The 27,581-nt window shown below is 42.2% G+C and overlaps 2 protein-coding genes across 7 annotated transcripts in view; one reads left to right on the forward strand and one right to left on the reverse strand.

Annotated features, from left to right (window-relative positions):
* Positions 1–119: 119 nt before the first annotated feature.
* On the reverse strand, positions 120–9,837 carry LOC129859289 (proteasome activator complex subunit 2-like). 2 transcript variants are annotated; one of them, XM_055928879.1, is made up of 11 exons: positions 9,592–9,830; positions 8,208–8,240; positions 8,017–8,079; positions 6,985–7,071; positions 2,094–2,139; positions 1,795–1,892; positions 1,479–1,547; positions 1,285–1,352; positions 1,105–1,159; positions 904–990; positions 120–517 (listed from the first exon to the last, which is right to left on the reverse strand). In XM_055928879.1, exons 1-11 carry the CDS (start codon positions 9,727–9,729, stop codon positions 437–439), a joined length of 825 nt encoding a protein of 274 aa, XP_055784854.1. In that variant the 5' UTR covers positions 9,730–9,830; the 3' UTR covers positions 120–436. The 2 variants fall into 2 exon arrangements, with proteins under 2 accessions (XP_055784854.1, XP_055784855.1); XM_055928880.1 differs by lacking the exon at positions 6,985–7,071 and having other exon boundaries at positions 9,592–9,837.
* The window catches only part of prex2 (phosphatidylinositol-3,4,5-trisphosphate-dependent Rac exchange factor 2), a 212,689-nt gene continuing 186,942 nt past the window's right edge, over positions 1,835–27,581 (forward strand). Inside the window, exons 1-4 of one of the 5 annotated variants that reach the window (XM_055928871.1) lie at positions 1,835–1,925; positions 3,743–3,904; positions 7,984–8,098; positions 10,436–10,514. Coding sequence is in view for 2 of the 5 variants with exons in the window: in XM_055928870.1 (XP_055784845.1) it covers positions 19,071–19,229 (159 nt within the window). In the remaining 3 variants the exon portion in view is untranslated. Of the gene's footprint in view, positions 1,926–2,156; positions 3,905–7,983; positions 8,099–10,435; positions 10,515–18,646; positions 19,230–27,581 lie in introns of those variants that run through there. The other 4 variants (XM_055928872.1, XM_055928873.1, XM_055928870.1 and 1 more) reach the window with 4 other exon arrangements.

A 27,581-nucleotide genomic window follows, 5' to 3' on the forward strand; every position in this document is an offset into this window, starting at 1 on the left:
TTTCCCAATGATTTTACTTGTTAAAAATCGCCACAGTTCTACTGCGTGGACGACGTTCGTTATGGTGTCTTCCCTAGAAGTCCACTGGAAGTTTTCAAAATTAGTCTCTAGGGTCAGTGTTAAACATTAAAGATGCGTTTATTAGCATGAAAAAAAAAATGAAAAATCTGGACAAAGCCAAGCAGCTTTGTTGCAGATGTACAAACAGGACTGATTGGTATAGTAGGATACCCAAGGATGGAAATTAAACAAGTATGCTAGACTGAGGCTAGTAGAAAATGTGCCAAACTAGCCCGCTAGCTAAATTCTCTCATTTCAAATATCGCATGGCATAATACAATGTCACCCGGGTTATTACAAACTGTGGTCTAAGCTTGGAAAAATGTCACATCGTTGAGCCTGACTATTCTTTCATTCCTCCCCCTTCATGTGTATCTCAGTACATTGAGGGCTTTTCTTCTCCTTTAGGATTAGTGACTTTTTCCAGGTTCTTGCTGATGATGTCATACAGTTCCGCCTGTAGCACACAAACACAAATAGAAACATTGAAGTAAGTGCTCTTGCATCTTTCACAGTACACTGGAGATTATCTTTGGGGTTGGAGGTTTATAGCTGGACCTAAAACAAACCAAGTTGTGGGACGTAGTTTCATCTTGACATTAGTTCACTTTAGAGATCTAAAAACATCAGACAAACTTGAATTCATCCCTTTGACCCATTTCCCTTATAGATTAATAATGATAGACAGACTAGTGTTAGTAGTAGCAGTATATACACTACTATAGTCGTGTATACGGTAGTAGCATCTTGGCTCTGTCCCAAATGGGACCCTATTCCCTATTTAGTGCACTACATTTCACCAGAGCCTATAAGGGGCACTATATAGGGAACAGGGTCACTCACATAGAAGCCACGGATGTCCAGAAGGATGACTCTGATGTCAGAGTAAACAGCCTCATCCTTCTCATGGACCAGAGAGCGGTAGTCCATCTGATAACAGGAAGAAGGAGAAGAAATATGGGGATGAGTAAGAGAAGGGCATGTGTCAGACATCGGGTCAGTTGAATACAAAATTGGTTAGTGTCTACAAATGCCAATTCTCACCACATGAGTTAACTTGGAGGCTTTAGCTACTGCATCACCCCTCTCTGAAAAGTACCTGAAGGACCAAAAGTTATTGTGAAATGTATATCTATTTTGTCAAAGGTTATTGTCAAATGTAGGATCAATGTATGATAACCTCAACTGCTCTAAGTTACTTGAACGTATGAAAAGCTATCATACTTGTTAATGTTGGTGTGGAAGCCGTCCACTTTGGTCTTCACTGCAGTTATTCTTTCCAAGATTTTCTCCTGGAAGTAACACATGAAAATGTCGATTTTAATGAAACTTCAGGAGAATACAATTCCATCTGTACCAGTTTAATGTTTTTCATGAACGACCACTTGACCTTAAACATACGTGTGTTGACCATTTACCTGGATTGCAACGCCAAAGTCATTCCCATCCTCTATTTTGGGAATGAGATGCTGAATCCAGCAGGACACCTAGGAAGATAAACACCAATGACTGCTACAGTAAATTGAAACCTTCACCAGCCTGTATCAGAGCGTTGCATCTCATTTGACCACAAGAGGTCCCTGTTGCTTTATTGTATTCTTACTGTAATGGTCTCAGTGCTAGGACATCGGTCTAATTCTTACTGTAATGGCGGTCTTCCGCAGTGCGAGGATCTCTGTATGATTCTCACTGTAATGGTCTCCCTCAGTGGTAGGATCTCTGTATAGTTCTTACTGTAATGATTGTCTCCCTCAGTGCTAGGATCTCTGGTTTGACTCGGTCAAGCAGCTTCACAATCTTCTCATTCCCTTTGATGAAGCCACATTTTGGAGCTGAAAGAGACCAAGGAAAAACAACACCAACTGGTAAGTTGCCACCCCCTGCATCCACATAAAATACATTTATGTAAAATAATAAAATACCCACTACTTGGAATTATTTTAGAAGCCTATTTTAAAATAATTGGTCTTGAGCTAAGGAATGGCAACTACCAATCCTAAATGAAGGCCATGACTTGAACCACTGTCTCTTACCTTTCTTCTTCTTCTCATCATCATCATTCTTGTCAGTCTCCATTTCCTGGAGGGAGAATAAATTAGTCAATCTGTAGCCTTTGCCTACCATGTCAAATATACAGTGCATTCAGAAAGTATTCAGACCTTCACTTTTTCCACATTTTGTTACATTACAGCCTTATTTTAAAACGTATTAAATCAAAAAAATTATCATTAGTCTACACACAATACCCCATAATGACAAAACAAAAACAGGTTTCGAAATTTTGGCAAATGTATATAAAAAGAAAACGATACCTTATTTACATAAGTATTCAGACCCTTTGCTAGGAGACTCGAAATTGAGCTCAGGTGCATCCTGTCTCCATTGATTATCCTTGATGTTTCTACAACTTGATTGTAGTCCAGCTGTGGTAAATTCAATTGAGTGGACATGATTTGGAAAGGCACACACCCGTTTATACAAGGTCACAGTGCATGTCATAGCAAAAACCAAGCCATGAGGTCGAAGGAATTGTCAATAGAGCTCAGAGACAGGATTGTGTCGAGGCACAGATCTGGGGAAGGGTACCAAAACATTTCTGCAGCATTGAAGGTCCCCAAGAACACAGTGGCCTCCGTCATTCTTAAATGGAAGAAGTTTGGAACCACCAAGACTCCTAGACTTCCTAGAGCTGGGAGCCCGACCAAACTGAGCAATCGGAGAAGGGCCTCACTCTGACAGAGCTCCAGAGAACCTTCCAGAAGGAAAAACATCTCTGCAGCACACCACCAATCAGACCTTCATGGTAGAGTGGCCAGACAAAAGACACTCCTCAGTAAAAGGCACATGACAGCCCACTTGGAGTTTGCCAAAAGGCACCTACAGGACTCAGACCATGAGAAACAAGATTCTCTGGTCTGATGAAACCAAGATTGAACTCTTTGGCCTGAATGCCAAGCGTCACTTCTGTTGGAAATCTGGCACCATCCATACAGTGAAGCATGGTGGTCGGGCAGCGTCATGCTGTGGGGATGTTTTTCAGCTGCAGGGTCTGGGAGACTAGTCAGGATTGAAGGAAAGATGAACGGAGCAAAGTACAGGGAGATCCTTGATGAAAACCTGCTCCAGAGTGCTCAGGACCCCAGACTGGGGCGAAGGTTCATCTTCCAACAGGACAACAACTGTAAGCACACAGCGAAGACAACGCAGGAGGGGCTTCGGGACAAGTCTCAATGTCCTGGAGTGGCCCAGCCAGAGCCCGTACTTGAACCCGATCGAACATCTCTAGAGAGACCTGAAAATAGCTGTGCAGCGACGCTTCCCATCCAACCTGACAGAGCTTGAAAGGATCTGCAGAGAAGAATGTAAGAAACTCCCCAAATACAGGTGCGCCAAGCTTGTTGCATCATACCCAAGAAAACTTGAGGCTGTAAACGCTGCCAAAGGTGCTTCAACAAAGTACTGGGTAAAGTCCACATACTAATGTAAATGTGTTCAGTTTTTGATTTTTCATAAATTTTCAAACATTTTTTAAAAAGTTTTTGATTTGTCATTATGGGATACTGTGTAGATTGATGACGGGGAAACAAAATGTGGAGAAAAAAAATCAAGGGGTCTGAATACACTGTATATGCTACTCTTATAATGAATGAGCTAAATGCTCAAACCTAAATGCTTTCGTCAGCAGAGAAGGCCAAAAACCAACTAGAGACGCTCCACTCTACAGGAACTGAGTAAAGTGGGGGATCTCCTGGCTAGAAACAAAAGCCCTCACACAGAAGACAGTGAGGTGGAGCATCATGGTGGATGCCCTATGCTCCCAATTGTGCCAAGCGGTTAAAGTCAAGTAAGTCAAACCATTCAATCCTGTTGATCTATACTGAACAAAAATATAAAAACACAACATGCAACAATTTCAAAGATTTTACTGAGTTACAGTTCATATAAGGAAATCAGTCAATTGAAATAAATGAGGCCTTAATCTATGGATTTCACATGACTGGAAATACAGATATGCATCTGTTGGTCACAGTTATATATATATATTTTTTAATTCAAAGGTAGGGGCGTCAATCAGAAAACCAGTCAGTATCTGGTGGGACCATCATTTGCCTCATGCAGCGCGACATCTCCTTCGCAGAGTTGATCAGGCTGTTTATTGTGGCCTGTGGAATGTTGAAACTCTCCCCTTCAATGGCTGTGGGAAGTTGCTGGATAATGGAGGGAATTAGAATACGCTGTCGTACACATCAATCCAGAGAAGAGGTCGACCGATTAATCGGAATGGCCGATTAATTAGGGCCGATTTCAAGTTTTCATAACAATTGGTAATCGGCATTTTAGGACACCGATTATATTGCACTCCACGAGGAGATTGTGTGGCAGGCTGACTACCTGTTATGCGAGTGCAGCAAGGAGCCAAGGTAAGCTGCTAGCTAGCATTAAACTTCTCATAAAAAAACAATCAATCTTAACATAATTACTAGTTAACTACACATGGTTGATGATATTACTAGTTTATCTAGCTTGTCCTGCGTTGCATATAATTGATGCGTGCCTGTTAATTTGTCATTGAATCACAGCCTACTTCGCCAAACGGGCGATTTAACAAGCGCATTCGCGAAAAAAGCACGGTCGTTGCACCAATGTGTACCTAACCATAAACATCAACGCCTTTTTTAAAATCAATACACAAATATATTTTTAAACCTGCATATTTAGTTAATATTGCCTGCTTACATGAATTTATTTTAAATAGGGAAATAGTGTCACCTTTCTTGCGTTCTGTGCAAGCAGAGTCAGGGTATATGCAGCAGTTTGGGCCGCCTGGCTCGTTGCGAACTGTGTGAAGACCATTTCTTCCTAACAAAGACCGTAATTAATTTGCCAGAATTTTACGTAATTATGACATAACATTGAAGGTTGTGCAATGTAACAGCAATATTTAGACTTATGGATGCCACCCGTTAGATAAAATACGGAACGGTTCCGTATTTCACTGAAAGAATAAACGTTTTGTTCCCAATGATAGTTTCCGGATTTGACCATATTAATGCCTTAAGGCTCGTATTTCTGTGTGTTATTATATTACAATTAAGTCTGATTTGATAGAGCAGTCTGACTGAGCGATGGTAGGCACCAGCAGGCTCGTAAGCATTCATTCAAACAGCACTTTCGTGCATTTGCCAGCAGCTCTTCGCTGTGCTTCAAGCAATGTGCTGTTTATGAGTTCAAGCCTATCAACTCCCGAGATTAGGCTGGCAATACTAAAGTACCTATTAGAACATCCAATAGTCAAAGGTATATGAAATACAAATGGTAGAGAGAAATAGTCCTATAATAACTACAACCTAAAACTTATTACCTGGGAATATGTTAAAAGGAACCACCAGCGTTCATATGTTCTCATGTTCTGAGCAAGGATCTTAAACGTTAGCTTTTTTACATGGCACATATTGCACTTTTACTTTCTTCTCCAACACTTTGTTTTTGCATTATTTAAACCAAATTGAACCAAATCAAATTTCATTATTTATTTGAGGCTAAATTGATTTTATTGATGTATTATATTAAGTTAAAATAAGTGTTCATTCAGCATTGTTGTAATTGTCATTATTACAAATATTTTTCAAAATTATAATAATAAAATTTAAAAATAAATAAAAATTTGGCTGATTAGTCGGTATCGGCTTTTTTGGTCCTCCAATAAATCGGTATCGGCGTTGAAAAATCATAAATCGGTCGACCTCTAATCCAGAGCATCCCAAACAGGTTCAATGGGTGACATGTCTGAGTATGCAGGGCATGGAAGAACTGGGACATTTTCAGCTTCCAGGAATTGTGGACAGATCCTTGCGACATGGGGCTGTGCATTATCATGCTGAAACATGAGGCGATGGCAGTGGATGAATTGCACGACAATGGGCCTCAAGAATCTCGTCACAGTATCTCTGTGCATTCAAATTGCCATCGATAAAATGCAATTGTGTTTGTTGTCCGTAGCTTATGACTGCCCATACCATAACCCCACCATGGGGCACTCTGTTCACAACGTTGACTTCAGCAAACCCCTCCCCCACACAACATCATATACATCAGGGGTGTCAAACTCATTCCACGGAGGGCCTAGTGTCTGCAGGTTTTTGTTTTTTCCTTTCAATAAAGCCCTAGACAACCAGGTGTGGGGAGTTCCTAACTAATTAGTGATGTTAATTCATCAATCAAGTACAAGGGAGGAGCGAAAACCCGCAGACACTCGGCCCCCCGTGGAATGAGTTTGACACCTGTGATATACATGGTCTGTTGTTGTGAAGCCGGTTGAACATACTGCCAAATTCTCTAAAACAATGTTGAAGAGGCTTATGGTAGAGAAATGAACATTCTATTCTCTGGCAACAGCTCTAGTGGACATTCCTGCAGTCAACATGTCATTTGCACACTAACTTGAAACATCTGTGGCATTGTGTTGTGTGACAAAACTGCACATTTTAGTGGCCTTTTATTGTCCCCAGCACAAGGTGCACCTGTGTAATGATCATGCTGTTTAACCAGCTTCTTGATATGCCACACCTGTCAGGTAGATGGATTATCTTGGCAAAGGAGAAATGCTCACTAACAGGGATGGGGGGAAAAAATATATTAAAAAAGTGCACAATTTGAGATAAGCTTTTCATGCGCATGGAACATTTCTGGGATCTTTATTTCAGCTCATGAAACATGTGACCAACACTTGTTGCGTTTATATTTTTGTTCAGTGTATATGGTATGTGTCCCAAATAGCACCCAGTTGCCTATATAGAGCGCTACTTTTGAACAAAGCCCTGTGGGTAGCCCAATGGGCCCTAGTCAAAAGAAGTTCCCTAGTGAATAGGGTGCCATTTGGGAACAGATGTTGTATTTGGTTAGAAGAGCATGATAGCCAGTCACCTCATCCTCTGGAGTAGGAGGGTCTGGTATAGGGATGTCTAGAGGAGCATGGAGAGTGGACAGGTCTGTGATGCTGAGATCCTCCTCCTGGAAGAGAGATGGAAAGTAGAGTAGGATGGAGGAAGAGCAGGAGGGATAAAGGAGAGGAAGAGAGGAAAGGGAGAGAAGTGGAGAGATAGATGAGAGGAAAGTAGGTAGACAGTTGGACAAGATATGGGATGAAAAGGTTGGTTAATTTCACAATGTGGGAACAGACAGTGATACATGGGATGTGAACTAATGTGGTAGATGAGTCAGAATTAGTTGGGTAACATAAGTAATTAAGATGTCATATCTGCATAATATTCTTATGTGATATACTTTTTATTAGAATGTATCCCTTTGGACTATAGTGTTGGCAGTTGCACTTTTCCCTTCTCAAACAAGGCTCAGTCACTTGGGGCCCAGAGAGGGGAGAGGTCAGGCTTGTCTTTCAGATGTCCCTGGTGCTATGCAGAATATCAGAAAGGGAAGAGGACAGGATGGAACATTGTCTTCATATGTGAATGTATCTGTTAAACCATGTGAAGGGATGGCGTGATTAAGGGGGAACCAATTACTTGACTCCACAATGTTTGTGCGCAAGTCACTCCCCTCAGTGAGCTTGTCCAGGAGTGGGGAGAAGAGGGGGTTTACTTGAGATGGGAGTATATAGAGTTGACAATTAAGTTATGCCATGGATGAGGTAATGTTTTGGTATTATGAAGTACCAGAAACGAGATTAGAACCTCGTTTTAGAGACCAAACTGAGCGATAATTTATAGCGAATGCAATCTGGCTAAGGGATAGTCCTTTCTCGAGATCTTTATATTCTACTGTAGGGACTCTCAGAATTCATTATAGACACTGAATTGATCTGAGAGTCAAAGGGCTATTGTAAAGCTCATATAATTAAATATGAAGTTTAAGTATAACTCTGACTGGTGTGTGGTTTGTAACTCTCCTTATTTGGTAATACAGGAAATTGCCACGACACTAACCAATGAGACCTACCTTCAGCAGGTTGTCCAGTTGGGTGATCTTCAATGGGATGTAGTTTGAAAACAGATCCTCTGCCTAAAAAAAACAGAAATAGGTAAGAACTAACTACACCATTATGCCACAACGGCATGTCCGTTTCTACTTCAAATGGTAATGCAATTGCACCAGCAGACATCTGTTAACATAATAAGGCAAACACATACCTGTTTATACAGAGACTGGCGGAAGTTCTCCACCTAATGCGAAGGGATGAAAAGAAGATACTTTGGCTGCGTTTCAAACTCATAAAAGACACACCCTCATCAACTTACCCTCGCCTTATGCCCTTGGGGGAATGCCCGCAGCCATATTTGTCGTTGGTCCAAATGATTAGCCAAGCAAGGGAAGTTTGCAACCTAAGCCCCACAGCCCTCATTTAAATGGAGTTTGCGAGTGTACAATTATGTTCACGTTGGGGCCTGAAACGCCCCATAATTTAATTTGCGACGATTGTACATCCGCTAAGAAGAGTCCGCCAAAACTTAAAACCTATATGGCAATTGAGTCAACATACAAGTGTAAGTAAAAACAAATGTAAATAAGTTTTACAAAAGTGTGCTAATGCACAAGCACGTCTTATAAAAGTAATGATGTTTTTGTTTGGTTATCTTTTGGAAATTGTAGAAAGAAAAAAAAATCCTTCTTCAGAAGTTCCAGCTTAGCCAATTAATTTGCTAGCTATCATACAGTAGGAGTATATTATTAAATTATATAGTTAATAAGTAGACATGCAATCATAATTGACTGTAGCGCATATAAAGCACACAGGCTACCGGTGGCTGAAAACAATCATCTCGGGATGAACTTCTGGGCAAGGGCGGTCCATTTAAAAATCATTCCTTCCTACCTTGCCCTGGAAGTGTATACTCGTCAGACGTCATCAGAAGTGTCCACTTAATTTGAGGGCTGAGTGTGTGTCTTAAGTGTTTGGAAAGCAGCCTTTGTCTATGCGGTGCATAATGTGGAAATAGGTGTACTAAACTCATACTATAAAATAACTTAAACTCAAAAGCACATTAGGATCAGTGTGTAATAATTGTGTTATCTATTGTAAACTACCTTTACACACCTAAACTCAGGTGGTGTTAGTAGCACAGCAAAAAAAGACAGCCTGGAACGCCCCTTCAATCGAGTAAACCAGTGAAACCGTTTTTGTTTTGCTTTCGCTTTTGCATAAGTAATGGCTGTCTGGCAGAATGACTAGGGAATTTTCCAACTAACAACGGCTGTGCGTAACAGAACAAAATGTAACAAGTTATTTGTTTTTCAGGCCATATCGCAAGAAAAGTGTAGTTATAACCTATAGTTATTCTTATGCAACCATTCGCGCACAATTAAATGGTAACATTATGTAAGAAAAAAAATTAAGCCCAATTAACGCTAGAGAGGTTTCTCTGTCCATTGACGTGATTTAGGCTACATATAGCTTCGATGCAACGCTAAACTAATCTAGCTAACGTTAGCTAGCTACATCGTGGAGATGCCAAAAACAACGGCTAAATTAACGCTTAACACTTATTAACAACATATGCATTAGTTAGTGCTTACCTTCACTGCGTTTACACTTTTTATTTTCAGTACAGATGATCTCGACATTTTGAGCAAACGGTTTAGTGAAAATTCTATCAAGTAAAAGGCCCGTCGTTGTAAGTCTATTTCCTCAAAGTAGCCTACTTTCGTTTTCATAGGATTACATTCGAAAACCACCTGATCAAGCCACACCCACTGAATTAATTCTTCAAAAAATATATAGTCGCTTGATATTTAGCACATTTGTTTGCTCTTGAATTAAATGGCCATTTCAAATACAGTTGCTTGCTCACAAACTCATTATTGGAGACTACCAGTACCAAAACTCCCCATACAAATCATCTTTACTGGGGACATTTTAATTGAGGGAACCCACAACAATTGTGTCTAACATTTGTTGGCATTGGCATAATTATATTATATTTCCATCGAATTTGGTTTTGATTAAAGTTTCATCACAAACGCATTGATGATCATTGACCAATAGAGGGCGGCATACATCAAGGTTTATATTTCCCCATGACGGATGTCTTCACTTCACTATATGACTACCCATCACTGCATACCTGCATAGCAGCTTATCCGTTTGTACGTTTTATATGCATACAAATATAGCCTATGATAATGGCATAAGCATATAGCCTATGATAATGGAATACACATACCATTGCTTGTCAAACATGGTATTTGGTATTTTATTAGGATCCAAATAGGAAAGCTAGACTAACCAGGAGGACATGTCTAAAAAGCTTTCCTCACTATATTTATAATAATGTCTTCATTTGGAGGTATTCTACCTGCATATACTCTAGTCTAAATAGTCAGACATTCTGAATCAATTTTCTACTCACCCAATGTTCAGATCAAGACCCTGGGACTTAACACCTCCCTCTGCAACTGGATCCTGGACTTCCTGACGGGCCGCCCGCCAGGTGGTAAGGGTAGGTAACAAGACATCCGCCACGCTGATCTTTAACACGGGGGACCCTCAGGGGTGCGTGTTCCTCAACGTGATCAAGACAAAGGAGATGATTGTGGACTACAGGAAAAAGAGGACCGAGCACGCCTCCATTCTCATCAACGGGGCTGTAGTGGAGCAGGTTGAGAGCTTCAAGTTCCTTGGTGTCCACATCACCAACAAACTAACATGGTCCAAGCACACCAAGACAGTCGTGAACAGGGCACGACAAAACCTCTTCCCCCTCAGGAGACTGAAAAGCATTGTTGGTTAAACGCTTGTGAGTAAGCATTTCACTGTAAGGTCTAGGTAAGGTAAGGTTGTGACAAATAAAATTGTGAAAAATAAAATTGGATTTCATAAAAATTTACTAGGACTCTGGCCAAAAGTAGTGCACTATAAAGGGAATATGGTGCTATTTGGGGAAAAAACAGTGTAAATGGATCTAATTGAATTATCACATTACATCTTTGATTACGGTTAATCCTTATTAAACCATTAGCTTGGGTTGTGAAAATCCTCTTTAAAAGGATTAGTCCTTCAACACACCCAGTGAACTAAAACAGGTAAATGTGGGCGTAATGATTCCTCTTAAACAGGTGCCCAATGGCTCTCTCCATCTGATTAGTAATGTACACATTACCAAGGTTCTCTTACAGTTGTCTTCAAGTTACTGTTCTGGCCAGACTGGTGCAACATCAAACACTCCTACTCTAAAAAACTTGACTATATACGGCCCCTGGTTTCGCCACTATTGTGGCCTACTGTAATGACCAGATAATAGGTGTTATATAAGGTGAATGAATCCAATAGCTGCAGTATGCAATAAGGCATGAGGGGGGTGTGGTATATGGCCATTATACCACGGCTAAGGGCTGTTCTTACGCACAACGCAATGCGGAGTGCCTGGATACAGCCCTTAGATGTGGTATATTGTCCATATACCACAACCCCTAGAGGTGCCTTTTCTTTGCTATTATAAACTGGTTACCAACTTAATTAAATGTTTTGTCATACCCGTGGTTAAGCATTCAGGGTTCGAACCACCCAGTTTATAATGGCATTAGACTCTGTCCAGTAGTCCACTGTCTGACAATACCATTTCTATTTGTCAAGGCAAGGCTGGAGAAGGTTGTGAAGGCACAACTAAGAGAAGCAATGAAATCCTTGAAGCAAGTGGAGAAAACGGTACAGAACCGATCCTGATGAAGGATATTTGTGATTGACCTATGCTCCCCAAAGACCAAAAAAGTTTAAGTCAAGTACGTCACTTTACTCTTAGAAACCGATGAGAGGACGAGGTGGTAGATTGTACTAACCAGTTGGATACGGGGTAATTGTATAGGTCATTCCTAAGACCTGTAATGGTAGGCCTACTGCAGAGTTTGGCCAAAGTATTACTAAAGGAGTAGGCGCCATGTCAGTGTTAGCATTGCAGGGAGAGAACTCACACGGTGTGTGTGGGTCCCCTGACACCCCAGCTTTGGGACCCCTTTCCCACAGGGGTCACACTCTGTTGTGTGTGTAAGCGTGAGTGTGTAAGCGTGAGTGTGTAAGCGTGAGTGTGAGTCAGGGGGTGTTTCAACAGAGGAAAAGCAGGCCTAACTCACTGAGGCCTGACTAGGACCTCAGCTGGACAACGTTTGTTAACTTTTGCCATGGGAGGTTATGCAGACCTAATGCCTCCACACGAATCTCTAAATCTGTGTGCGTGTGTGTGTGTGCGTGTGTGTGAGTGAGTAAGGGGGAGAGGGAGAAAACAAACCAGGGATATTTAAAAACCAATGTAGATGAAAACAAATGGACAATAAAACTGCAGCAATTCAAAGGATTGAGGATAAAGGTAGACTATGGCCAGCAACTTGGAATTCACAGTAGGTGTACACTAATCTGAAGAAAAGACTGATTGAAAGGGTAAATTAGCCTAATATTGTGGTTGAGATAGAAAAGGAGCTCAAGGCAAAAAATGTCCAATATAGACTCCCCTTCCTATTCAAATGGGAGGAAGCACTGAAGTGAGTGTGTACCTGAATGTATGTGTGTGTTGGTCTCTTTCTTTCTTTTGTGTGTTTGTGTGTTTCAGAACAATCTAACCAGCCTGTTTCTGTATCTGTACCTGATCAATGTTTCACCTGGCAGTCATTTTAAACTCTAAATGTCAAATTCAACGCTTCGTGTAACTTATCATGAAATAGTTAAGCGTTCCGCAACACAACACTATTGAAATGCTACATAGGGTTGAAATGCTGGTAGGTCTGGTTGGGTCACCACCACCACTATGGTGTGTTTAGTGATTGTTAGTAGTGCTGGTCTGGGAACCTGCATACTGTGTTACAGTTCATTGATCAAGGATTAGGCTACAGCAGTGGTACCCAAACTTTTTATAGTCCCGTACCCCTTCAAACATTCAACCTCCAGCTGCGTACCCCCTCTAGCACCAGGGTCATCGTAAGCCTGCCACACACACTATATGATACATTTATTAAACATAAGAAGGAGTGTGAATTTTTGTCACAACCCGGCTCGTGGGAAGTGACAAAGAGCTCTTATAGGACCAGGGCACAAATAATAATATAATTATAATCAATAATTTTACTCTTTATTTAACCATATTACTTATAAAACCTTATTTGTTCATCGAAAATTGTGAATAACTTACCACAGGTTAATGAGAAGCGTGTGCTTCTCAGTCTTAAATCATTTTCCACACACAGTCTGTATTTAGTTTTCATGCTAGTGAGGGTCGAGAATCCAATCTCACGTAGGTATGTGGTTGCAAAGGGCATCAGTGTCTTAACAGCACGATTTGCCAAGGGTAGGATACTCTGAGTGCAGCCCAATCCAGAAATCTGGCAGTGGCTTCTGATTAAATTACATTTTCACAGAACCGCTTGTTGCAATTTCTATTACCGGTAGGTTCTCTTTTTTTATTTTATTTTAATTTTTAATTTTAAATTTTCTCCCCTTTTCCCCCCAATTTTCGTGGTATCCAATCGCTAGTAATTACTATCTTGTCTCATCGCTACAACTCCCGTACGGGCTCGGGAGAGACGAAGGTCGAAAGCCATGCGTCCTCCGAAGCACAACCCAACCAAGCCGCACTGCTTCTTAACACAGCGCGCCTCCAACCCGGAAGCCAGCCGCACCAATGTGTCGGAGGAAACACCTTGCACCCGCCCCCCTTGGTTAGCGCGCACTGCGCCCGGCCTGCCACAGGAGTCGCTGGAGCGCGATGAGACAAGAATATCCCTACCGGCCAAACCCTCCCTAACCCGGACGACGCTAAGCCAATTGTGCGTCGCCCCACGGACCTCCCGGTCGCGGCCGGCTGCGACAGAGCCTGGGCGCGAACCCAGAGACTCTGGTGGCGCAGCTAGCACTGCGATGCAGTGCTCTAGACCACTGCGCCACCCGGGAGGCCCCCTCTATTAGGTTCTCTTGTTCAGATATCGATAAGTGGACTGGAGGCAAGGCATGAAAGGGATAACGAATACAGTTGTTTCTGTCATCAGTTTTGGGAAAGTACCTGCGTAATTGCACACCCAACTCACTCAGGTGCTTCGCTGTATCGCATTTGGCATTGTCCGTAAGCTTGAGATAATTTGCACACAAAAAATCATACCATGATGGAAAGACCTGTGTGTTGTCCTTGTTAATGCAGACAGAGAAGAGCTCCAACTTCTTAATCATAGCCTCAATTTTGTCAATAATTTGCCCCTTGATAACCAGCGAACTTCTGTATGTTGTAAAAGCTTTACATGCGCGCTGCCCATATCATTGCATAGTGCAGAAAATACACAAGTTTAGGGGTCTTGCTTTAACAAAGTTAACCATTTTCACTGTAGTGTCCAAAACGTCTTTTAAGCTGTCAGGCATTCCCTTGGCAGCAAGAGCCTCTCGGTGGATGCTGCAGTGTACCCAAGTGGCGTCGGGAGCAACTGCTTGCACATGTTACCACTCCACTATGTTTCCCTGTCATGGCTTTGCGCCATCAGTACAGATACCAACATAAGCAGCAGCTACGTTTGGCTACATACGGACCATTAGTGAAATTCCCGTGAGAGAGTAACGTTAATGTGATTGGATGTTAATTATTTGACAAGGCTACCTGTATTTGACATTGTGTTGTTATTTCGCTGAACACTAGATAGTTTAATTTTATTTTTGGCAGTGAAACGGGGCTACTCAGTCGAGAAAAAAACCTCACCAAAATGTATAGCCCCGTTGGAAAATATAAGTGGACTGTCTGAAAATGTTAAGATTTTTTAAACTAATTTTTAAAACAATTCTTATAATTATCATTTTTTTAATATGAATCACGTTTTTATTTGGCGTACCCCGACGGCATTGCGCGTCCCCCCAGTTTGGGAGTACCTGGGCTACAGCATTCTGCAGTAGTGTGATGTTGCTGTTGTTGTTGTAATGATTTCTGTCCTTACCTCACATTGGCTGCGTCCCAGGTGGCGCCCCTGTTTCCTTTGTGGTGCACTGCTTTCACGAAAGTTTAGCAACCCTAACTGTAACCCCTAGCCTAGATAGTGTTAGCAACATAGCTAACTTTAGCCACAACAAATTGTAATTCGTAACATGTCATACATATTGCAAGTTCGTAACATATTATACGAATTGAAATTCGTAACGTATCATACCAATTGTAATTCGTAACATATGATATGTTACAAATTACAATTTGTATGATATGAAATGGATGATGGACATCCACAAATTAATACCACACCAAACGTAACATATCAAACTAATTTGAGTGTCCTGGATATTCATTTACTACGTTGCTTCTACCCCTGAATCCAGGTTGCATTCACCTCACACATCACCTTGATATTCAGTCAGTGTTATAAATGGATAACACTGACTTCAGAGGTGTGAATTCTTCTCTTTTCTGGTAATGAGGAACTTTTCATATACTAAATATTCTCACAAGTTTTTTTGTCAAGACGGTCCACTAATCTGAAGTTTAACATGATACTATACTTTAGTGAATGACAAATTAATAGTAGACTGCCAAACTGGCAACAACAACAACAAAAATATATTCCCAACCAATATTGATTTAGCGATTTCCTAAATGTAGGACTATGTTTGTTTCTAGTCCTTTGTGGTGTAGATTGTATTCCTTCCCACAACTTAATAGCCCAGTATGTAAATATCTGATAAGTACCACCGTTTCATTATTGAGGAAAAAATGTACTTACTATGACTGTGTGATATGTGGTTGTCTAAACTCATATCTTAAAATGAACGCACTCTGTGGCAATTGTAGCATGTAAATCTTGGTAGGGCAAACAAAAACAAAAAAATAGGGGGGGTGCATGCCAGCAAAGCCACTATTCTACACAACACTAAACAATACATGAATTCCACTATAACGGTGACAAACGGTGCCCACAAACTGTTAGGGCCTACATAAAGCTGTCCCAACAGCAATCCCAACAGCAGTCCCAACACTTTACCACTGCTACACCTGGCTATCAGCGGAGCCTTGTCTGGCAGTTCATTCATCCTCATTTACTGCCTAATAAAAAAAAACATAGGTGATATGGCTGACTTGCTTAAACAAATGTGGTTTCTAATGACAATTGAGAAGTACACACAATGGCATAAGGGTGACAAGCGGATAAGAGGTAATCCGTCATTTCAATTAAGTAATTAATGAGCAAGCTGGGACGGACGTAGTAAATGTAACTATTTGTTCAGCACTTTTGAAATGTACAGTGACAGAATTCAGAACATGGGCCGTTCTTACAGTGTTCTCCCTGTACGCCATGTCAAAACTGTAGGATAAATAAAGGGGACATGTAAGCTAACAATTAAAGCTCGTACAATATTAAATAATTACAGTTAAAACAGGTTATAGGCTACATGTGCACCACCAAGTCAGAACAGTAGGCAAAATTAAGAGGGGAAAATATACCAAATTATTAGGGTGAGGCACATGGGCTACTAACAGCTTACTACACAACATACACTTAGTATTACTTTCTTAGCTACAGTATACATATTTCCCTGGCACATTACATCATTTATGCAGCAGCATACAATAGATTTTTGTTGTGCTGTGCTCACTTGAACAGGAAGGTGGCGCGGCGGTCCTTTGTGGGCAAATTTTGTCATCAAACTTTGTCATCAAAGTCTGGCATTCTCTGGATTTATGGTGCTTTCAAGACAACTAGGAACTTGGGGGGGGAAACAAGGTCGAATCATGATGACGTCAGTGATCTTCAGGTCGTAGCTCTAGAAAGTGGCCCGAGTTCCCGACTTACAATTCCGAGTTGGATGACCGTTCAAAATGTATTTTTCCCAGGCGGAGCTAGTTTTTTCCAGAGTTCCCAGTTGTCTTGAACTCACTGACGTCAGATATCCCAGTTCCCGAGTTGACAGTTGTTTTGAGTGCAGCTGAAATCATGCTGGATTGACAGTATGGCCAATGTGGAATGTTTATCATTTTAGTTTGGAAAAGAGACCCTTAAACTCAGAATTGGAACCACACACCCACTCCACTGGATAGCAGGCTAGTGATTGCTTTGCAATGCTTGAAGTTAGCCACTGATTCCTTCCAAACCATTCATTGTTGAATTTACGATTTCCGACTTGTTGTGTAATGTTTTTGTCCAAGGGCCAATGAGCACCAATACGTTTAATCTATAATTTCTCTTCATTATTTCTCTTCTTATGACAAGGAATAAAAAATATTTGCCAGTAGATTGTCGACTTGATTCATGATGACGACTGCTAGCTAAGATTTTGAAAGTATGATGCTGACAGTCCAATCAAAGCTTCTGTAGATATAACGTGATTTGACGTAATTGTATCTGTGGCCAATGACCTTGAGCCTTCTTGGATGGGTACTTCTAATGTAACTCTATGGCAGCACCCACTCTATGGCAGCACCCAAGCCCAAGGGGCTTGAATTTTCGAGCTGTACCCTTAGATTTGGCAGTGATGTAGTGTCCCCATGAGTGACAGAACACCGAGACAATCACGGCGGAACTAGAGAACATTACTAACCCCTATGCTCCGTATCTTCTGCTGGCTGCCCCACCACCACAGAAAGCACTGAGCTAGGCTGAAACACCTGCATTTTGGAGCTGCCTTACTCAAGAAAGCAAAAGAGACCATGTTTGTATGGAGGCTGATGATTTTTAATTTAAATGTTTTATTGTTTGCAAACTGATATGTGACACGTATTAATACCAAAATAACATGCAAAACAGGCAACCCCCCCAATTTTTATATAATTTTTTATATTTTGCTAACAATGTGGGGTTCAAAACAGGTGGGATGGCAAGTAAGCCACTCTGGATAAGAGCATTTGCTAAATGACTGAAGTCCATTTATTTAAAAAAAAATTCAATAACTATCTCACATTAAATGTAACTTTTGCATTAGGCTAATACATAACTTCTAAACCCCAGATAGCAGGCCTATAAATAGTGAGAAACTCAAACAGTCTGTCTGGGTTAGTGTTATACTTCTACCATGCATTCCATGAACATTTCCCCTCCATACTGTTGGTCTGAAGGTAGAAGGCTGCTACGTTTCCCAAAGGACACCATAATCCCTATTTAGTGCACTATGCATCCTGGTCAAAAGTAGTGCACAGTGTAGGGAATAGAGTGCCATTAGGGACATGTCATTGGGGACATAACCTGGGTCTGCTGGCGGCCATTCCCAGGGTTGGTTTCCTGTCCTCTCCTTGGTGGTGGTGGTGGTGGTTGGGTGGAAGCATAGAGATAGATAGAGGACTCTAGTGCACAAAAGCTTGTTTTATCAGCACAATTGAGGACTTTCACCATTTTGAAGTAGTCAACTGGTTGGGACTTTCTATGGGTTAAGGAAGGATGACATAATTCCATCCAGATCAACAGGGGGGGGTCAGCCAATTAGTTATACTTGTGAGAAAACATTCCACGTTTGCAGTAAATCACCAACCTTGGCTTCATACCGTTTCAAACAACACACTCCAGGTGGTAGTATGCACCCTTTCAGTTTGTTTACAATCTCATAGAAGTTGTAGAAGAAGAAAATGTACTACTTTAAAATGGAGTTGGCCCTGCCACTGGTCATAGACTCCATACTACGACATATACAATGTTGCGTCCTCTAACTATCTCTATGGGTGGAAGAGCGAGAATGAGTAGGGAGGCTGGAACTGGGATGAAGGTCTAAACAGGAGTCAAGTAGTTTGACTGATGTCCAGACGCGTACCGCTGTTGTGTTTCACAGCTTTCCTTTCTCTCAGTCAGGCAGGCGTGTGAAACTAAGCGAGGGTCTCCGCATTTGATTGTGAATTTTGAGCGTTTATAGCGGCGAAGTTGTCAAATAGATTTTTTTGTTTTTGTTTTTTCGTACAGTGTGCTATAAAGGGCCTTTTATTCATTGGACTGAGTGCGTTTGCACCGCAGTGAGTGAGTGAACGGAGATTCACGTCCACTTTTAAACCATGTTGCAAACTTTTTTCCGGCAACAATTGAATTAAACTTTTTAATTTCAGACGTTCTGCAGACAATATATCGCCTTCATGAATTGCGTTATCACGATGACTGATGAAAGCAAAGGAGAACACGGGAAAGGCGAAAGCGGGAAAGATTTGGAGAAACAGCTACGTCTGAGAGTGTGTGTTTTGAACGAACTTCTGAAGACTGAACGGGATTATGTCGGGACACTCGAGTTCCTTTCAGTGAGTTCATAAAGTTGTATTATTTAATGAAGTAGCCTATTTAATATCTCCCAGATATATTCGCTTGCTGCAGGAAATCTCACAGGTTCAAACAACAAACATGCCTATTTTATTATGCAAGGGGCATAGGAGTCCTCTGACTCCCAAGCAGCAGAACTCATGCGGTTCACCTCAAAACCAGAGTCGTGCATTGCCTGTCAATCTCATTGATGGTGAAACTCAAACTATAATTTGTCAATCTCAGAGTAAACCACGGTTTCATTATCTAGCTCAGTTGAGGGTTTACCAGCAGAAAATCCGCATATGTCTCTTTCCTGCAGAGTTTGTAGCCTAGGCCTCTTCTCAAAGGAGATTACCTTTTCAGATTAAGTGTGAGAAATGAGGAAAGCAGCAACTGCATAAAGGAAGGCATTCTTCTCTGTGACTTTCTGAGACCAGTGTGACTGTTTAATCCTATTCTCAGATTCTTTCAATAATACAACTTTACAATCGTTTTTTGCTACTTAAAAGACAAGGCTTCCTTTATTGCAACAAGACTCCACTGAGAGATTTAGATGCAGGCCTATTATTCTGTGATTAAATCTATTCTGTGACGTATTTTTCTGATATCTAAGTGTTTACAAATAATACACAGTTAAATATGAACCTACTAGAACTATACGTTTCCCTGGGACTTTGCAAGTTTCATGCAATGTGAATGTGGCTTGAACACAGTGTCTGGGTGATCAATCGAACTTGAAAGATGATTCTATTGTGATTCCCATACCATCCACAAAAGGGGTCTGAAAACCTCCACAGCAAATACCTGGGAGTTGAGCTCTTTGCCAAAAGCTGAACCAATACACACACACACACACACACACACACACACACACACACAGAAACAGGTGCCAACAGAGACACAGGTGGACCTAAAATCAAAACCAACCGTACTGACACACAGCTGTTCTCCTGCACACCACTGTGTGTGTGTGTGTTTCTGGAGTGGACTCCCCTATGCTGCCTGGCCTGAACGGTAATGCAGGACTTGGCTGGGCCATAAGAATGACATTCTGTCAGCTTAATGGCATTACTAAGAAAACAGCCAGGCTCAAAGGCAGGAAGGACAGACGGCCGCTGCTGTTTAAAAATGCACACTGGGTCCTGGATGCCTGTCTATGCGTGCGAGGCAACTTGAGAAAGCTGTTAGGATATTTTATACATGTAAATGAATTGTCTGTCTCACTTTGTTAGACAATGTTTGGCTAGACTCGTTAATGACAGCGAAGGCGGCTTAATACATAAGCAAGGTCCGGGAGTTTTTCTAAGGAGATCTGAACAGGAGAACTCTGGGCCTTTCCATAACTTGTGATTATGAATGTGTTATTAAGTCTGCATACATGTGAAGGAAGCCTTTGAACCTGTCATTTACAACCCGGGAGGTAACCACTGGTCAGACTCAGGACTGGGGCCGTATGTGTCAAGCGTCTCAGAGTAGAAAACTGATTCAGAATCAGTTTTGCATTTAAGATCACAAAGAATACGATTACATGGACACTAACAGTGTAGGAGTGCCAGATCAGCACTCCTACACTGAGACACTTGATACATACGGCCCCAGATCTAGACTGTGTCTATGTATCCTGACCACCATGGCTCCCCTCCATATTACTTTCCCAAGACTTTGCTTTCCTTTCCCTGTATGGTGGTGTTGGGGGGGAGTGGGGCTGGAGGCACTGTGTTGTGTGTCATTAAGAAGGTTATTTCCCAGACCACATGTTCTGTATGTAGACATTCCTCTTCCTCTATGCCTTCTTCTCTCCCTCCTTCAATCCCTTCCTTCTTTCTCTCCCTCCCTCCATCCCTCTGCTCCACAGATGGCTCCAATGGACTGGAGAGAGGGAAGGAGAGAGGGATGGATGGAGGGAGGGAGAGAAAGAGAGGGGGAGGGAAGGAGAGCGAGGGATCGAGGGAGAAATGTGGGGTGAAGGAGAGCGGGAGGGAGGGGAGAAGAGGGAGACGAGGAACTAGGAATGACTCTTAGCCTGATACAGAGCAATCCTTCTGGAATAGTCTCTTCCTAGAAAACATCCCACCATCATTCCATAATTGGGTTGAGATAGAATGGAATGGATAGAGGCAATGGTTAGAGGCAATGGTTATGTCCCAAATAGCATCCCATTCCCTACATAGTGCACACGTTTTGGTCAAAAGTAGCACACTAAGTAGGGAATAGGGTGCCATCTGGGAATCACAAATAGCATGGGAGTGTCCTCTCTCTGTCCTGTGTTTTTGGGAATGCAACCCCTGCCTCCGCCCCCCTATGGTGCTGTGACTGGGATTCATTCAAGGAGCTGGCTCTAAAGCACTGGCAGGAAGTCAAACATTTGTTTATTTATGTATCAGTATTATCGATAGTGATACTTCTATCTACACTATTTTGCCAAGTAGTTATGAAATGTTTCATATATATTTCCTTTAAGCAGCCTCACATTTGCTCAGCCAAACTACTGTAGCTCTACAGTTCAGTGGTAAACAAGTAACATTTTGCCATCTCCAAGGCCTGAATATGTTCAAGCTGAGAGGTTCAATGATGTTGATGAAAGGTAAGGTACTCTCTCTGAGACATGGGGAGGATGGGAAAGAGGGAGGGAGGGAGAAAGAGATGGGCCTACTTCTCCTTGTCTCTCTTATCGTGTGTGTGTGGGGGGGGGGGAGAGTCTGGGGATGAAATAACAACCCTGGGGCTGGGGAGAGAGAGCCCTGACTGATCATTTTCATCTGATGCTCTTCATTAGAAACACACACACGTCATCCAAGCATCTGATCCTTGAGGTCCTCAACTCTGCAGTAACAGTGAACAATCCATGTTCTCGTCACGTGGCTTTGAGAAAGAACTCAAGTTCACCAGCTGCACACCTTTTGCACTGCAGGAAATCTGAGAGGAACTTTCTCACGAAGGGTCTGATATTATCTGGATTATCTATGTCTAACATCCAAATATCCATCTCTTACTCAACACAGGCCAGGGGTTATGTGCCTTGGTCAAAAGTAGCTGACTATAGGGAATATGCTTCCATTTGGGAAACACAGGCAGACAGTTTCAGACTCTGGTGCAAGAGGGCATGTGTGACTGTTTTGGGGGTTGCTGTCCGACTCCGGAGGGATGAGCCAGGAGAATCTGCCAGGGGGGAAAGGGGTATAAGGGGGCAAAGGGGAAGACATTACCAGGAGGGTGCAGGGGGGAAAAGGGGCTTAGGTTAGTGACGTGGATGCCTAGGCTTGGTGCCTGTTCTTGTAAACCATATTTCCTGGTAGAGGCAGGAATTCCTGAGAGGTTAGGAATTGCAGGGGAACAATGAAAACACCGTCCGGCCAGTAGCTAGCTGCCTGCTGGAGTTCAGCTCAGAGGAAACTAAAGGCTTCTCGCTTCTGCATCCCAAATGGCACCCTATCCCCTACATGTGCACTACTTTTAACCAGAGCCCTATATAGGGGGATAGGGTGCCATTTGGGACTCGCTCACTGCCTAACTACTGAACCCTAACACAACCTGCCTGGCTTCACAATACAATAAACCACAGTACACTACCTACAGCTGGGGCCTGGGGCAGTGGAAAACAACATGGGAGACTTTTTAATGTTGTCCCCCGGTCCTCTTTAGAGAGGTTTCTCAAATGACCAAGGCCCACAGGGAATAGGGCGCCATTAGTGGCACAGCCCATGTTTATTCTGGACAACTGAGGGACAAGAAAATGACATGGTCTTTCAAAAAATGTCTGGTTGAAGGAAACAAGGGATGGATGAAAAGGTAAACTGAGTGTAAACTAAACTCTCCTGGTAATTGCGTCCCGTGCTTCTCCTCTTGTGGCAGGTGTTTTTGTGTTACTGGGTACTCTGGAGGCCTGGCTGGGACCGTGGCATTGTTGACAGTTTTGGTTTTGAGCGAAGGGGACAATGAAACCCACTCCGTTGCATGATAAGCACTTCAGTGAGAGGGTGTCGTGAGGGAGAGAAGGGAAGCTTTTTATGTGAGACTTGTAGGACTGCGTCTCAAATGGCACCCTATACCCTTTATAATGCACTTTTGACCATGGCCCATAGGGCTCTGCAGAGAATAGGGTGCCATTTAGGACGCAGACAAAGAAGCAACTCTCTGTGTAATATATTCCCTTAGGCTCTGCTGTGTTAGTGGTCCCACTGCAGCCCTCCTCCCTCCTTTCCTCTCCGCTTGTCGCTGCGACAGCTTGTGGAACCGTAAAGAACCATAAATTGACCACCTAAATGTAATGTTTTTAAAACCTTGATAGTCCCACTCGTAAAACGAGATTTAACGTGACACTAAATGTGACTCTATAAACTCTGACTGGATCACTTTTCCATGCAGGCTTTTCAATAATTCATCTCTCTATCAACGTCTTTATTTTAGCTCTGTGTATATTTGGTCATCCGCGGAGTACATTTCCCTACAGTGAAAAACCATAAAGCTGGCAAACCTGTGGTAGTTTGATATTAATTAAAGCTTGTAAATCTGAACGTTTTTGAGCGGAGACGGGAAATCAGGGCTGGTGAGGAAAACACAGACTCGGATCTCTCTCTCTCTCTCTCTCTCTCTCTCTCTCTCTCTTTCACTCACAATCTGTGTTGGGTTTGTTTACCGGGCTGTCAGGCTGGTGATCTTGTTTTTGTGTGTCACACATGACCAGTGGTGAGCACGTTGTGTGTGTGTGTGTTTGGATGGGGGCTCCATATCCTCTGGACGGACATCCAGTGACCCCAGGGTCGCGACCTCTTGTTCTCCTCTCCTTCCTGTCGGTTAATCTGAAGACTTCACTAAGTTCCTCCCCTGTTCCCCCTCCTGACCCACCAGCCCCCTGGTGTTCTGGAAACGGCAACAGACTATGTTGATATACAGTGTGTCCCTACTCAATCAAAACACATGCATGCACTCGGATAAAAACATACGCACACGCTAACGTGTGCTACTGCTCAGATAGGAAAACACTCGTGGAGAGTGCAGAGGAACCGATCAGTCCTGTTTATTACCCATAGGCACACTGACTTCACACATCACGTAGCTCCTCATCACCCAGTGCCCTAAGTCTGACCCCCTACCCCTCTCACCTCCTCACCCCCTGCCCCTCTCACTTCCTCACCCCCTGCCCTTCTCACCTCCTCACCCCCTGCCCCTCTTGATGAAACCTCTAACTCCCCTGCTGCTCACCCATACCCCCCCCCCCCACTCTACCTAATACTATCACCTCTCCCTCCGTTCTCTCCCCCTGCTCGTCTCTTCCCCTCTCCCGCTTTCACCTATGACCCCTCTCATCTGTAACCCTCTCACCCCTTTACTCTCACTGGACCAAACCATAGCTAATGGATCTATCTCTCTCTCTTCTCTCCACCCCGCCATCCCACAGGCAACACCGGCTGCATATGTTCCATCCATAATTTTTTGCATCCCAAATGGCACCCTATTCCCTATATAGTGCACTACTTTTGACTAGGGCCCATAGGTCAAGTGCACTACATAGTGAAAAGGGTGCCATTTGGGACAAAGCCTTTGTTGACAAGGAGAGTTGTATTTTTCCAGTGCTACTTGCAGCATCATTAAGATCTCTATCTCTCTAATCAGGCAGGCCTGACACACACACACACACACACACACACACACACACACACACACACACACACACACACACACACACACACACACACACACACACACACACACACACACACACACACAGGGCTGGTTCTTTTCCAGAAGATTTGTTCTCATGGAGGGGAATTTTTTTAATCTTCTCTCCCTCCCTCTATCCCTTTATCTTATTCTATCTTATCCTCAGCTCTGCCCAGAGCCTCTTCCCCCAAGGTTTAGAGCAGGCTTGTTACACACACTGTGTCTTTATCTGAGTGTGTGTGTGCACAGAGATTGTGAGAGAAAGAATAGATGTTTTTTCTCCTGTCCTCTCTTTTTTATTCTATTGGGTCAGTGTCTCCAGTGTGTGAAAACAGCGAAAACATTGTGTGGTTCTTTTCTTTCTGTCCGTCCTCTTTCTGAGGCCCCTGAAGAGTTGCAGCAGGTATCTCTGTCTGCATTTTAATCTCACACCAACCGATGAACTGACCAACCAACCAAGGCATAAATAGACTGGTTTCATCATACCTCTACTGGTTCAGGAGCATGTATTCACCACCCAAGTTTATTTTCCATAGTTGTTGTGTGTGTAGTTGGAGTGTTTCCAAGTCTGTTGTGTGTATTCCTGTCCGATTGTTTGTTTGTGTGTGCGCGTGCAAACTAGGGATGGGCACGGTTAATCGAATATCCGAACAAACGTTAATATTCAAATTACCTGAGTGAATGTTCATTTTTGAAAAAATGTTGTTGGCCTATTTTAACAATGAAAAAGCTTTGTTAAATTACATTATCCGTGAAACATTTTGACCTGCAAGGATATACCATTTGAAATTCAAATTTGAATAAACCAACTTTTGAATGTAGTTTTTATAACGGTGCATTGAGCTAACATACTGCTGGGTATTTAGCCCACCAGGAAGTCCTATTTTCCCCACTTCAAATAACAATCACAGGCACTTACCTAATGGAGTTTCCATAACACCTGACACAGAACGATGCAAAACACTCACCAGAAAATCTTTTTTGTAACAGAATCAGTTCTATCATTGCGAAAATCAGACTTCTCTTTCGTTGTTGCTGTTAGCCAAACTACCGAAGAAAAGCAGCATGTCTGCTGTTTACCTCTGCAATGTGCATTTGAGTCATTCTGATTGGTCGTGAGTTAATAGCTAAATGTTAGTTTGTTTTTCTTTTTTTCCGAGTATCTGGATATCCCCAAAAAATGCATATTAAAATAATTTCAAACGCCCATCCCTAGTGCATGTGTGTGTGTGTGTGTGTGTTTGGAACCTGAGTGCTAGACTAAATTTGTCTCTGTTGGCAGAGCTGAATGATTGCAGGGATCAACTATCTGGTAGAGCAGAGCACTGGAGTGGAGACTTCACTAGGTGCACCTCTACATCCCTTATCAATTAAAATGTTGCAAAGGGCTAATTAAGTAAATACCTATCTCTTTTTCCCATGTGGTTTGGGGATTTACCTTCTGACTTTTCAGTGAGGTTTTATTCATTAGCTCTTAGAGAATGAGAGACTTACATTTTTTTCACAAATTAAGATTTTATTTCATTGAACTATTATGATATAGTGATATTGGATCATTCTCCCGTATCATGCTTAATTACACCAAAATAAAATACACTTAGCGACGGAATATGGAGAATGAACAGAGTGCATCTTCAAGACCCAAAATGTATTAAATGCGTAAACGGAAAAATGAAGACCTTTGCCATTACAAATGTAGACATATACAACAGAGAAAAGCTAACCCTCAAAATAATTTGGGATGCTTTTAAGGTGTACATCAGGGGAATGATAATCTCATACTCTGCAAGAGTTAAATCTGAGTTAATCTGAGTTTACAAGGTAAAGAAGAAAATACATTTTTGGAACTTAAGCAGGAATATGATCTTTTACTTTTGAAGAGAGCCAACAACTACAGGTTAAACTCAAATAAAGCATGCTATTTATTTTATGGTAAATAGACCTGGTAAACACCTATGAGGCCTCACAAAAAGAATACAGTTGAAGTCGGAAGTTTACATACAACGTAGCCAAATACATTTAAACTCAGTTTTTCACAATTCCTGACATTTAATCCTTGTAAAAATTCCCTGTCTTAGGTCAGTTAGGATCACCACTTTATTTTAACGTAAAATGTCAGAATAATAGTGGAGAGAATGATTTATTTCAGCTGTTATTTCTTTCATCACATTCCCAGTGGGTCAGAAGTTTACATACACTCAATTACTATTTGAGAGCATTGCCTTTAAATTGTTTAACTTGGGTCAAACGTTTCAGGGAAGCTTTCATAAACTTCCCACAATAAGTTGGGTGAATTTTGGCCCATTCCTCCAGACAGAGCTGGTGTAACTGAGTCAGGTTTGTAGGCCTCCTTGCTCACACACGCTTTTTATGTTCTGCCCACAAATTCTCTACAGGATTGAGGTCAGGGCTTTGTGATGGCCACTCCAATACCTTGACTTTGTTGTCCTTAAGCCATTTTGCCACATTTTTGGAAGTATGCTTGGGGTCATTGTTCATTTGGAAGACCCATTTGCGACCAAGCTTTAACTTCTTGACTGATGTCCTGAGATGTTGCTTCAATATATCCACATCATTTTCCTACCTCATGATGCTATCTATTTTGTGAATTGCACCAGTCCCTCCTGCAGCAAAGCACCCCCACAACATGATGCTTCCACCCCCGTGCTTCGCGGTTGGGATGGTGTTCT

This window comes from Salvelinus fontinalis, chromosome 7, assembly GCF_029448725.1.
Source record: "Salvelinus fontinalis isolate EN_2023a chromosome 7, ASM2944872v1, whole genome shotgun sequence".
Classification (NCBI taxonomy): domain Eukaryota; kingdom Metazoa; phylum Chordata; class Actinopteri; order Salmoniformes; family Salmonidae; genus Salvelinus; species Salvelinus fontinalis.

Bases quoted from the DNA above. Each gene is read 5' to 3' on its own strand.
- LOC129859289 (XM_055928879.1), bottom strand. From the start codon at position 9,729: ATGAAAACGAAAGTAGGCTACTTTGAGGAAATAGACTTACAACGACGG. The intron at 8,080-8,207 runs GTATGTGTTTGC...TGTTTTTTTTAG, and splicing joins GCCAGTCTCTGTATAAACAG to GCAGAGGATCTGTTTTCAAA. The intron at 2,140-6,984 runs GTGACTGGCTAT...TTCTCCCTCCAG, and splicing joins CTCCTACTCCAGAGGATGAG to GAAATGGAGACTGACAAGAA.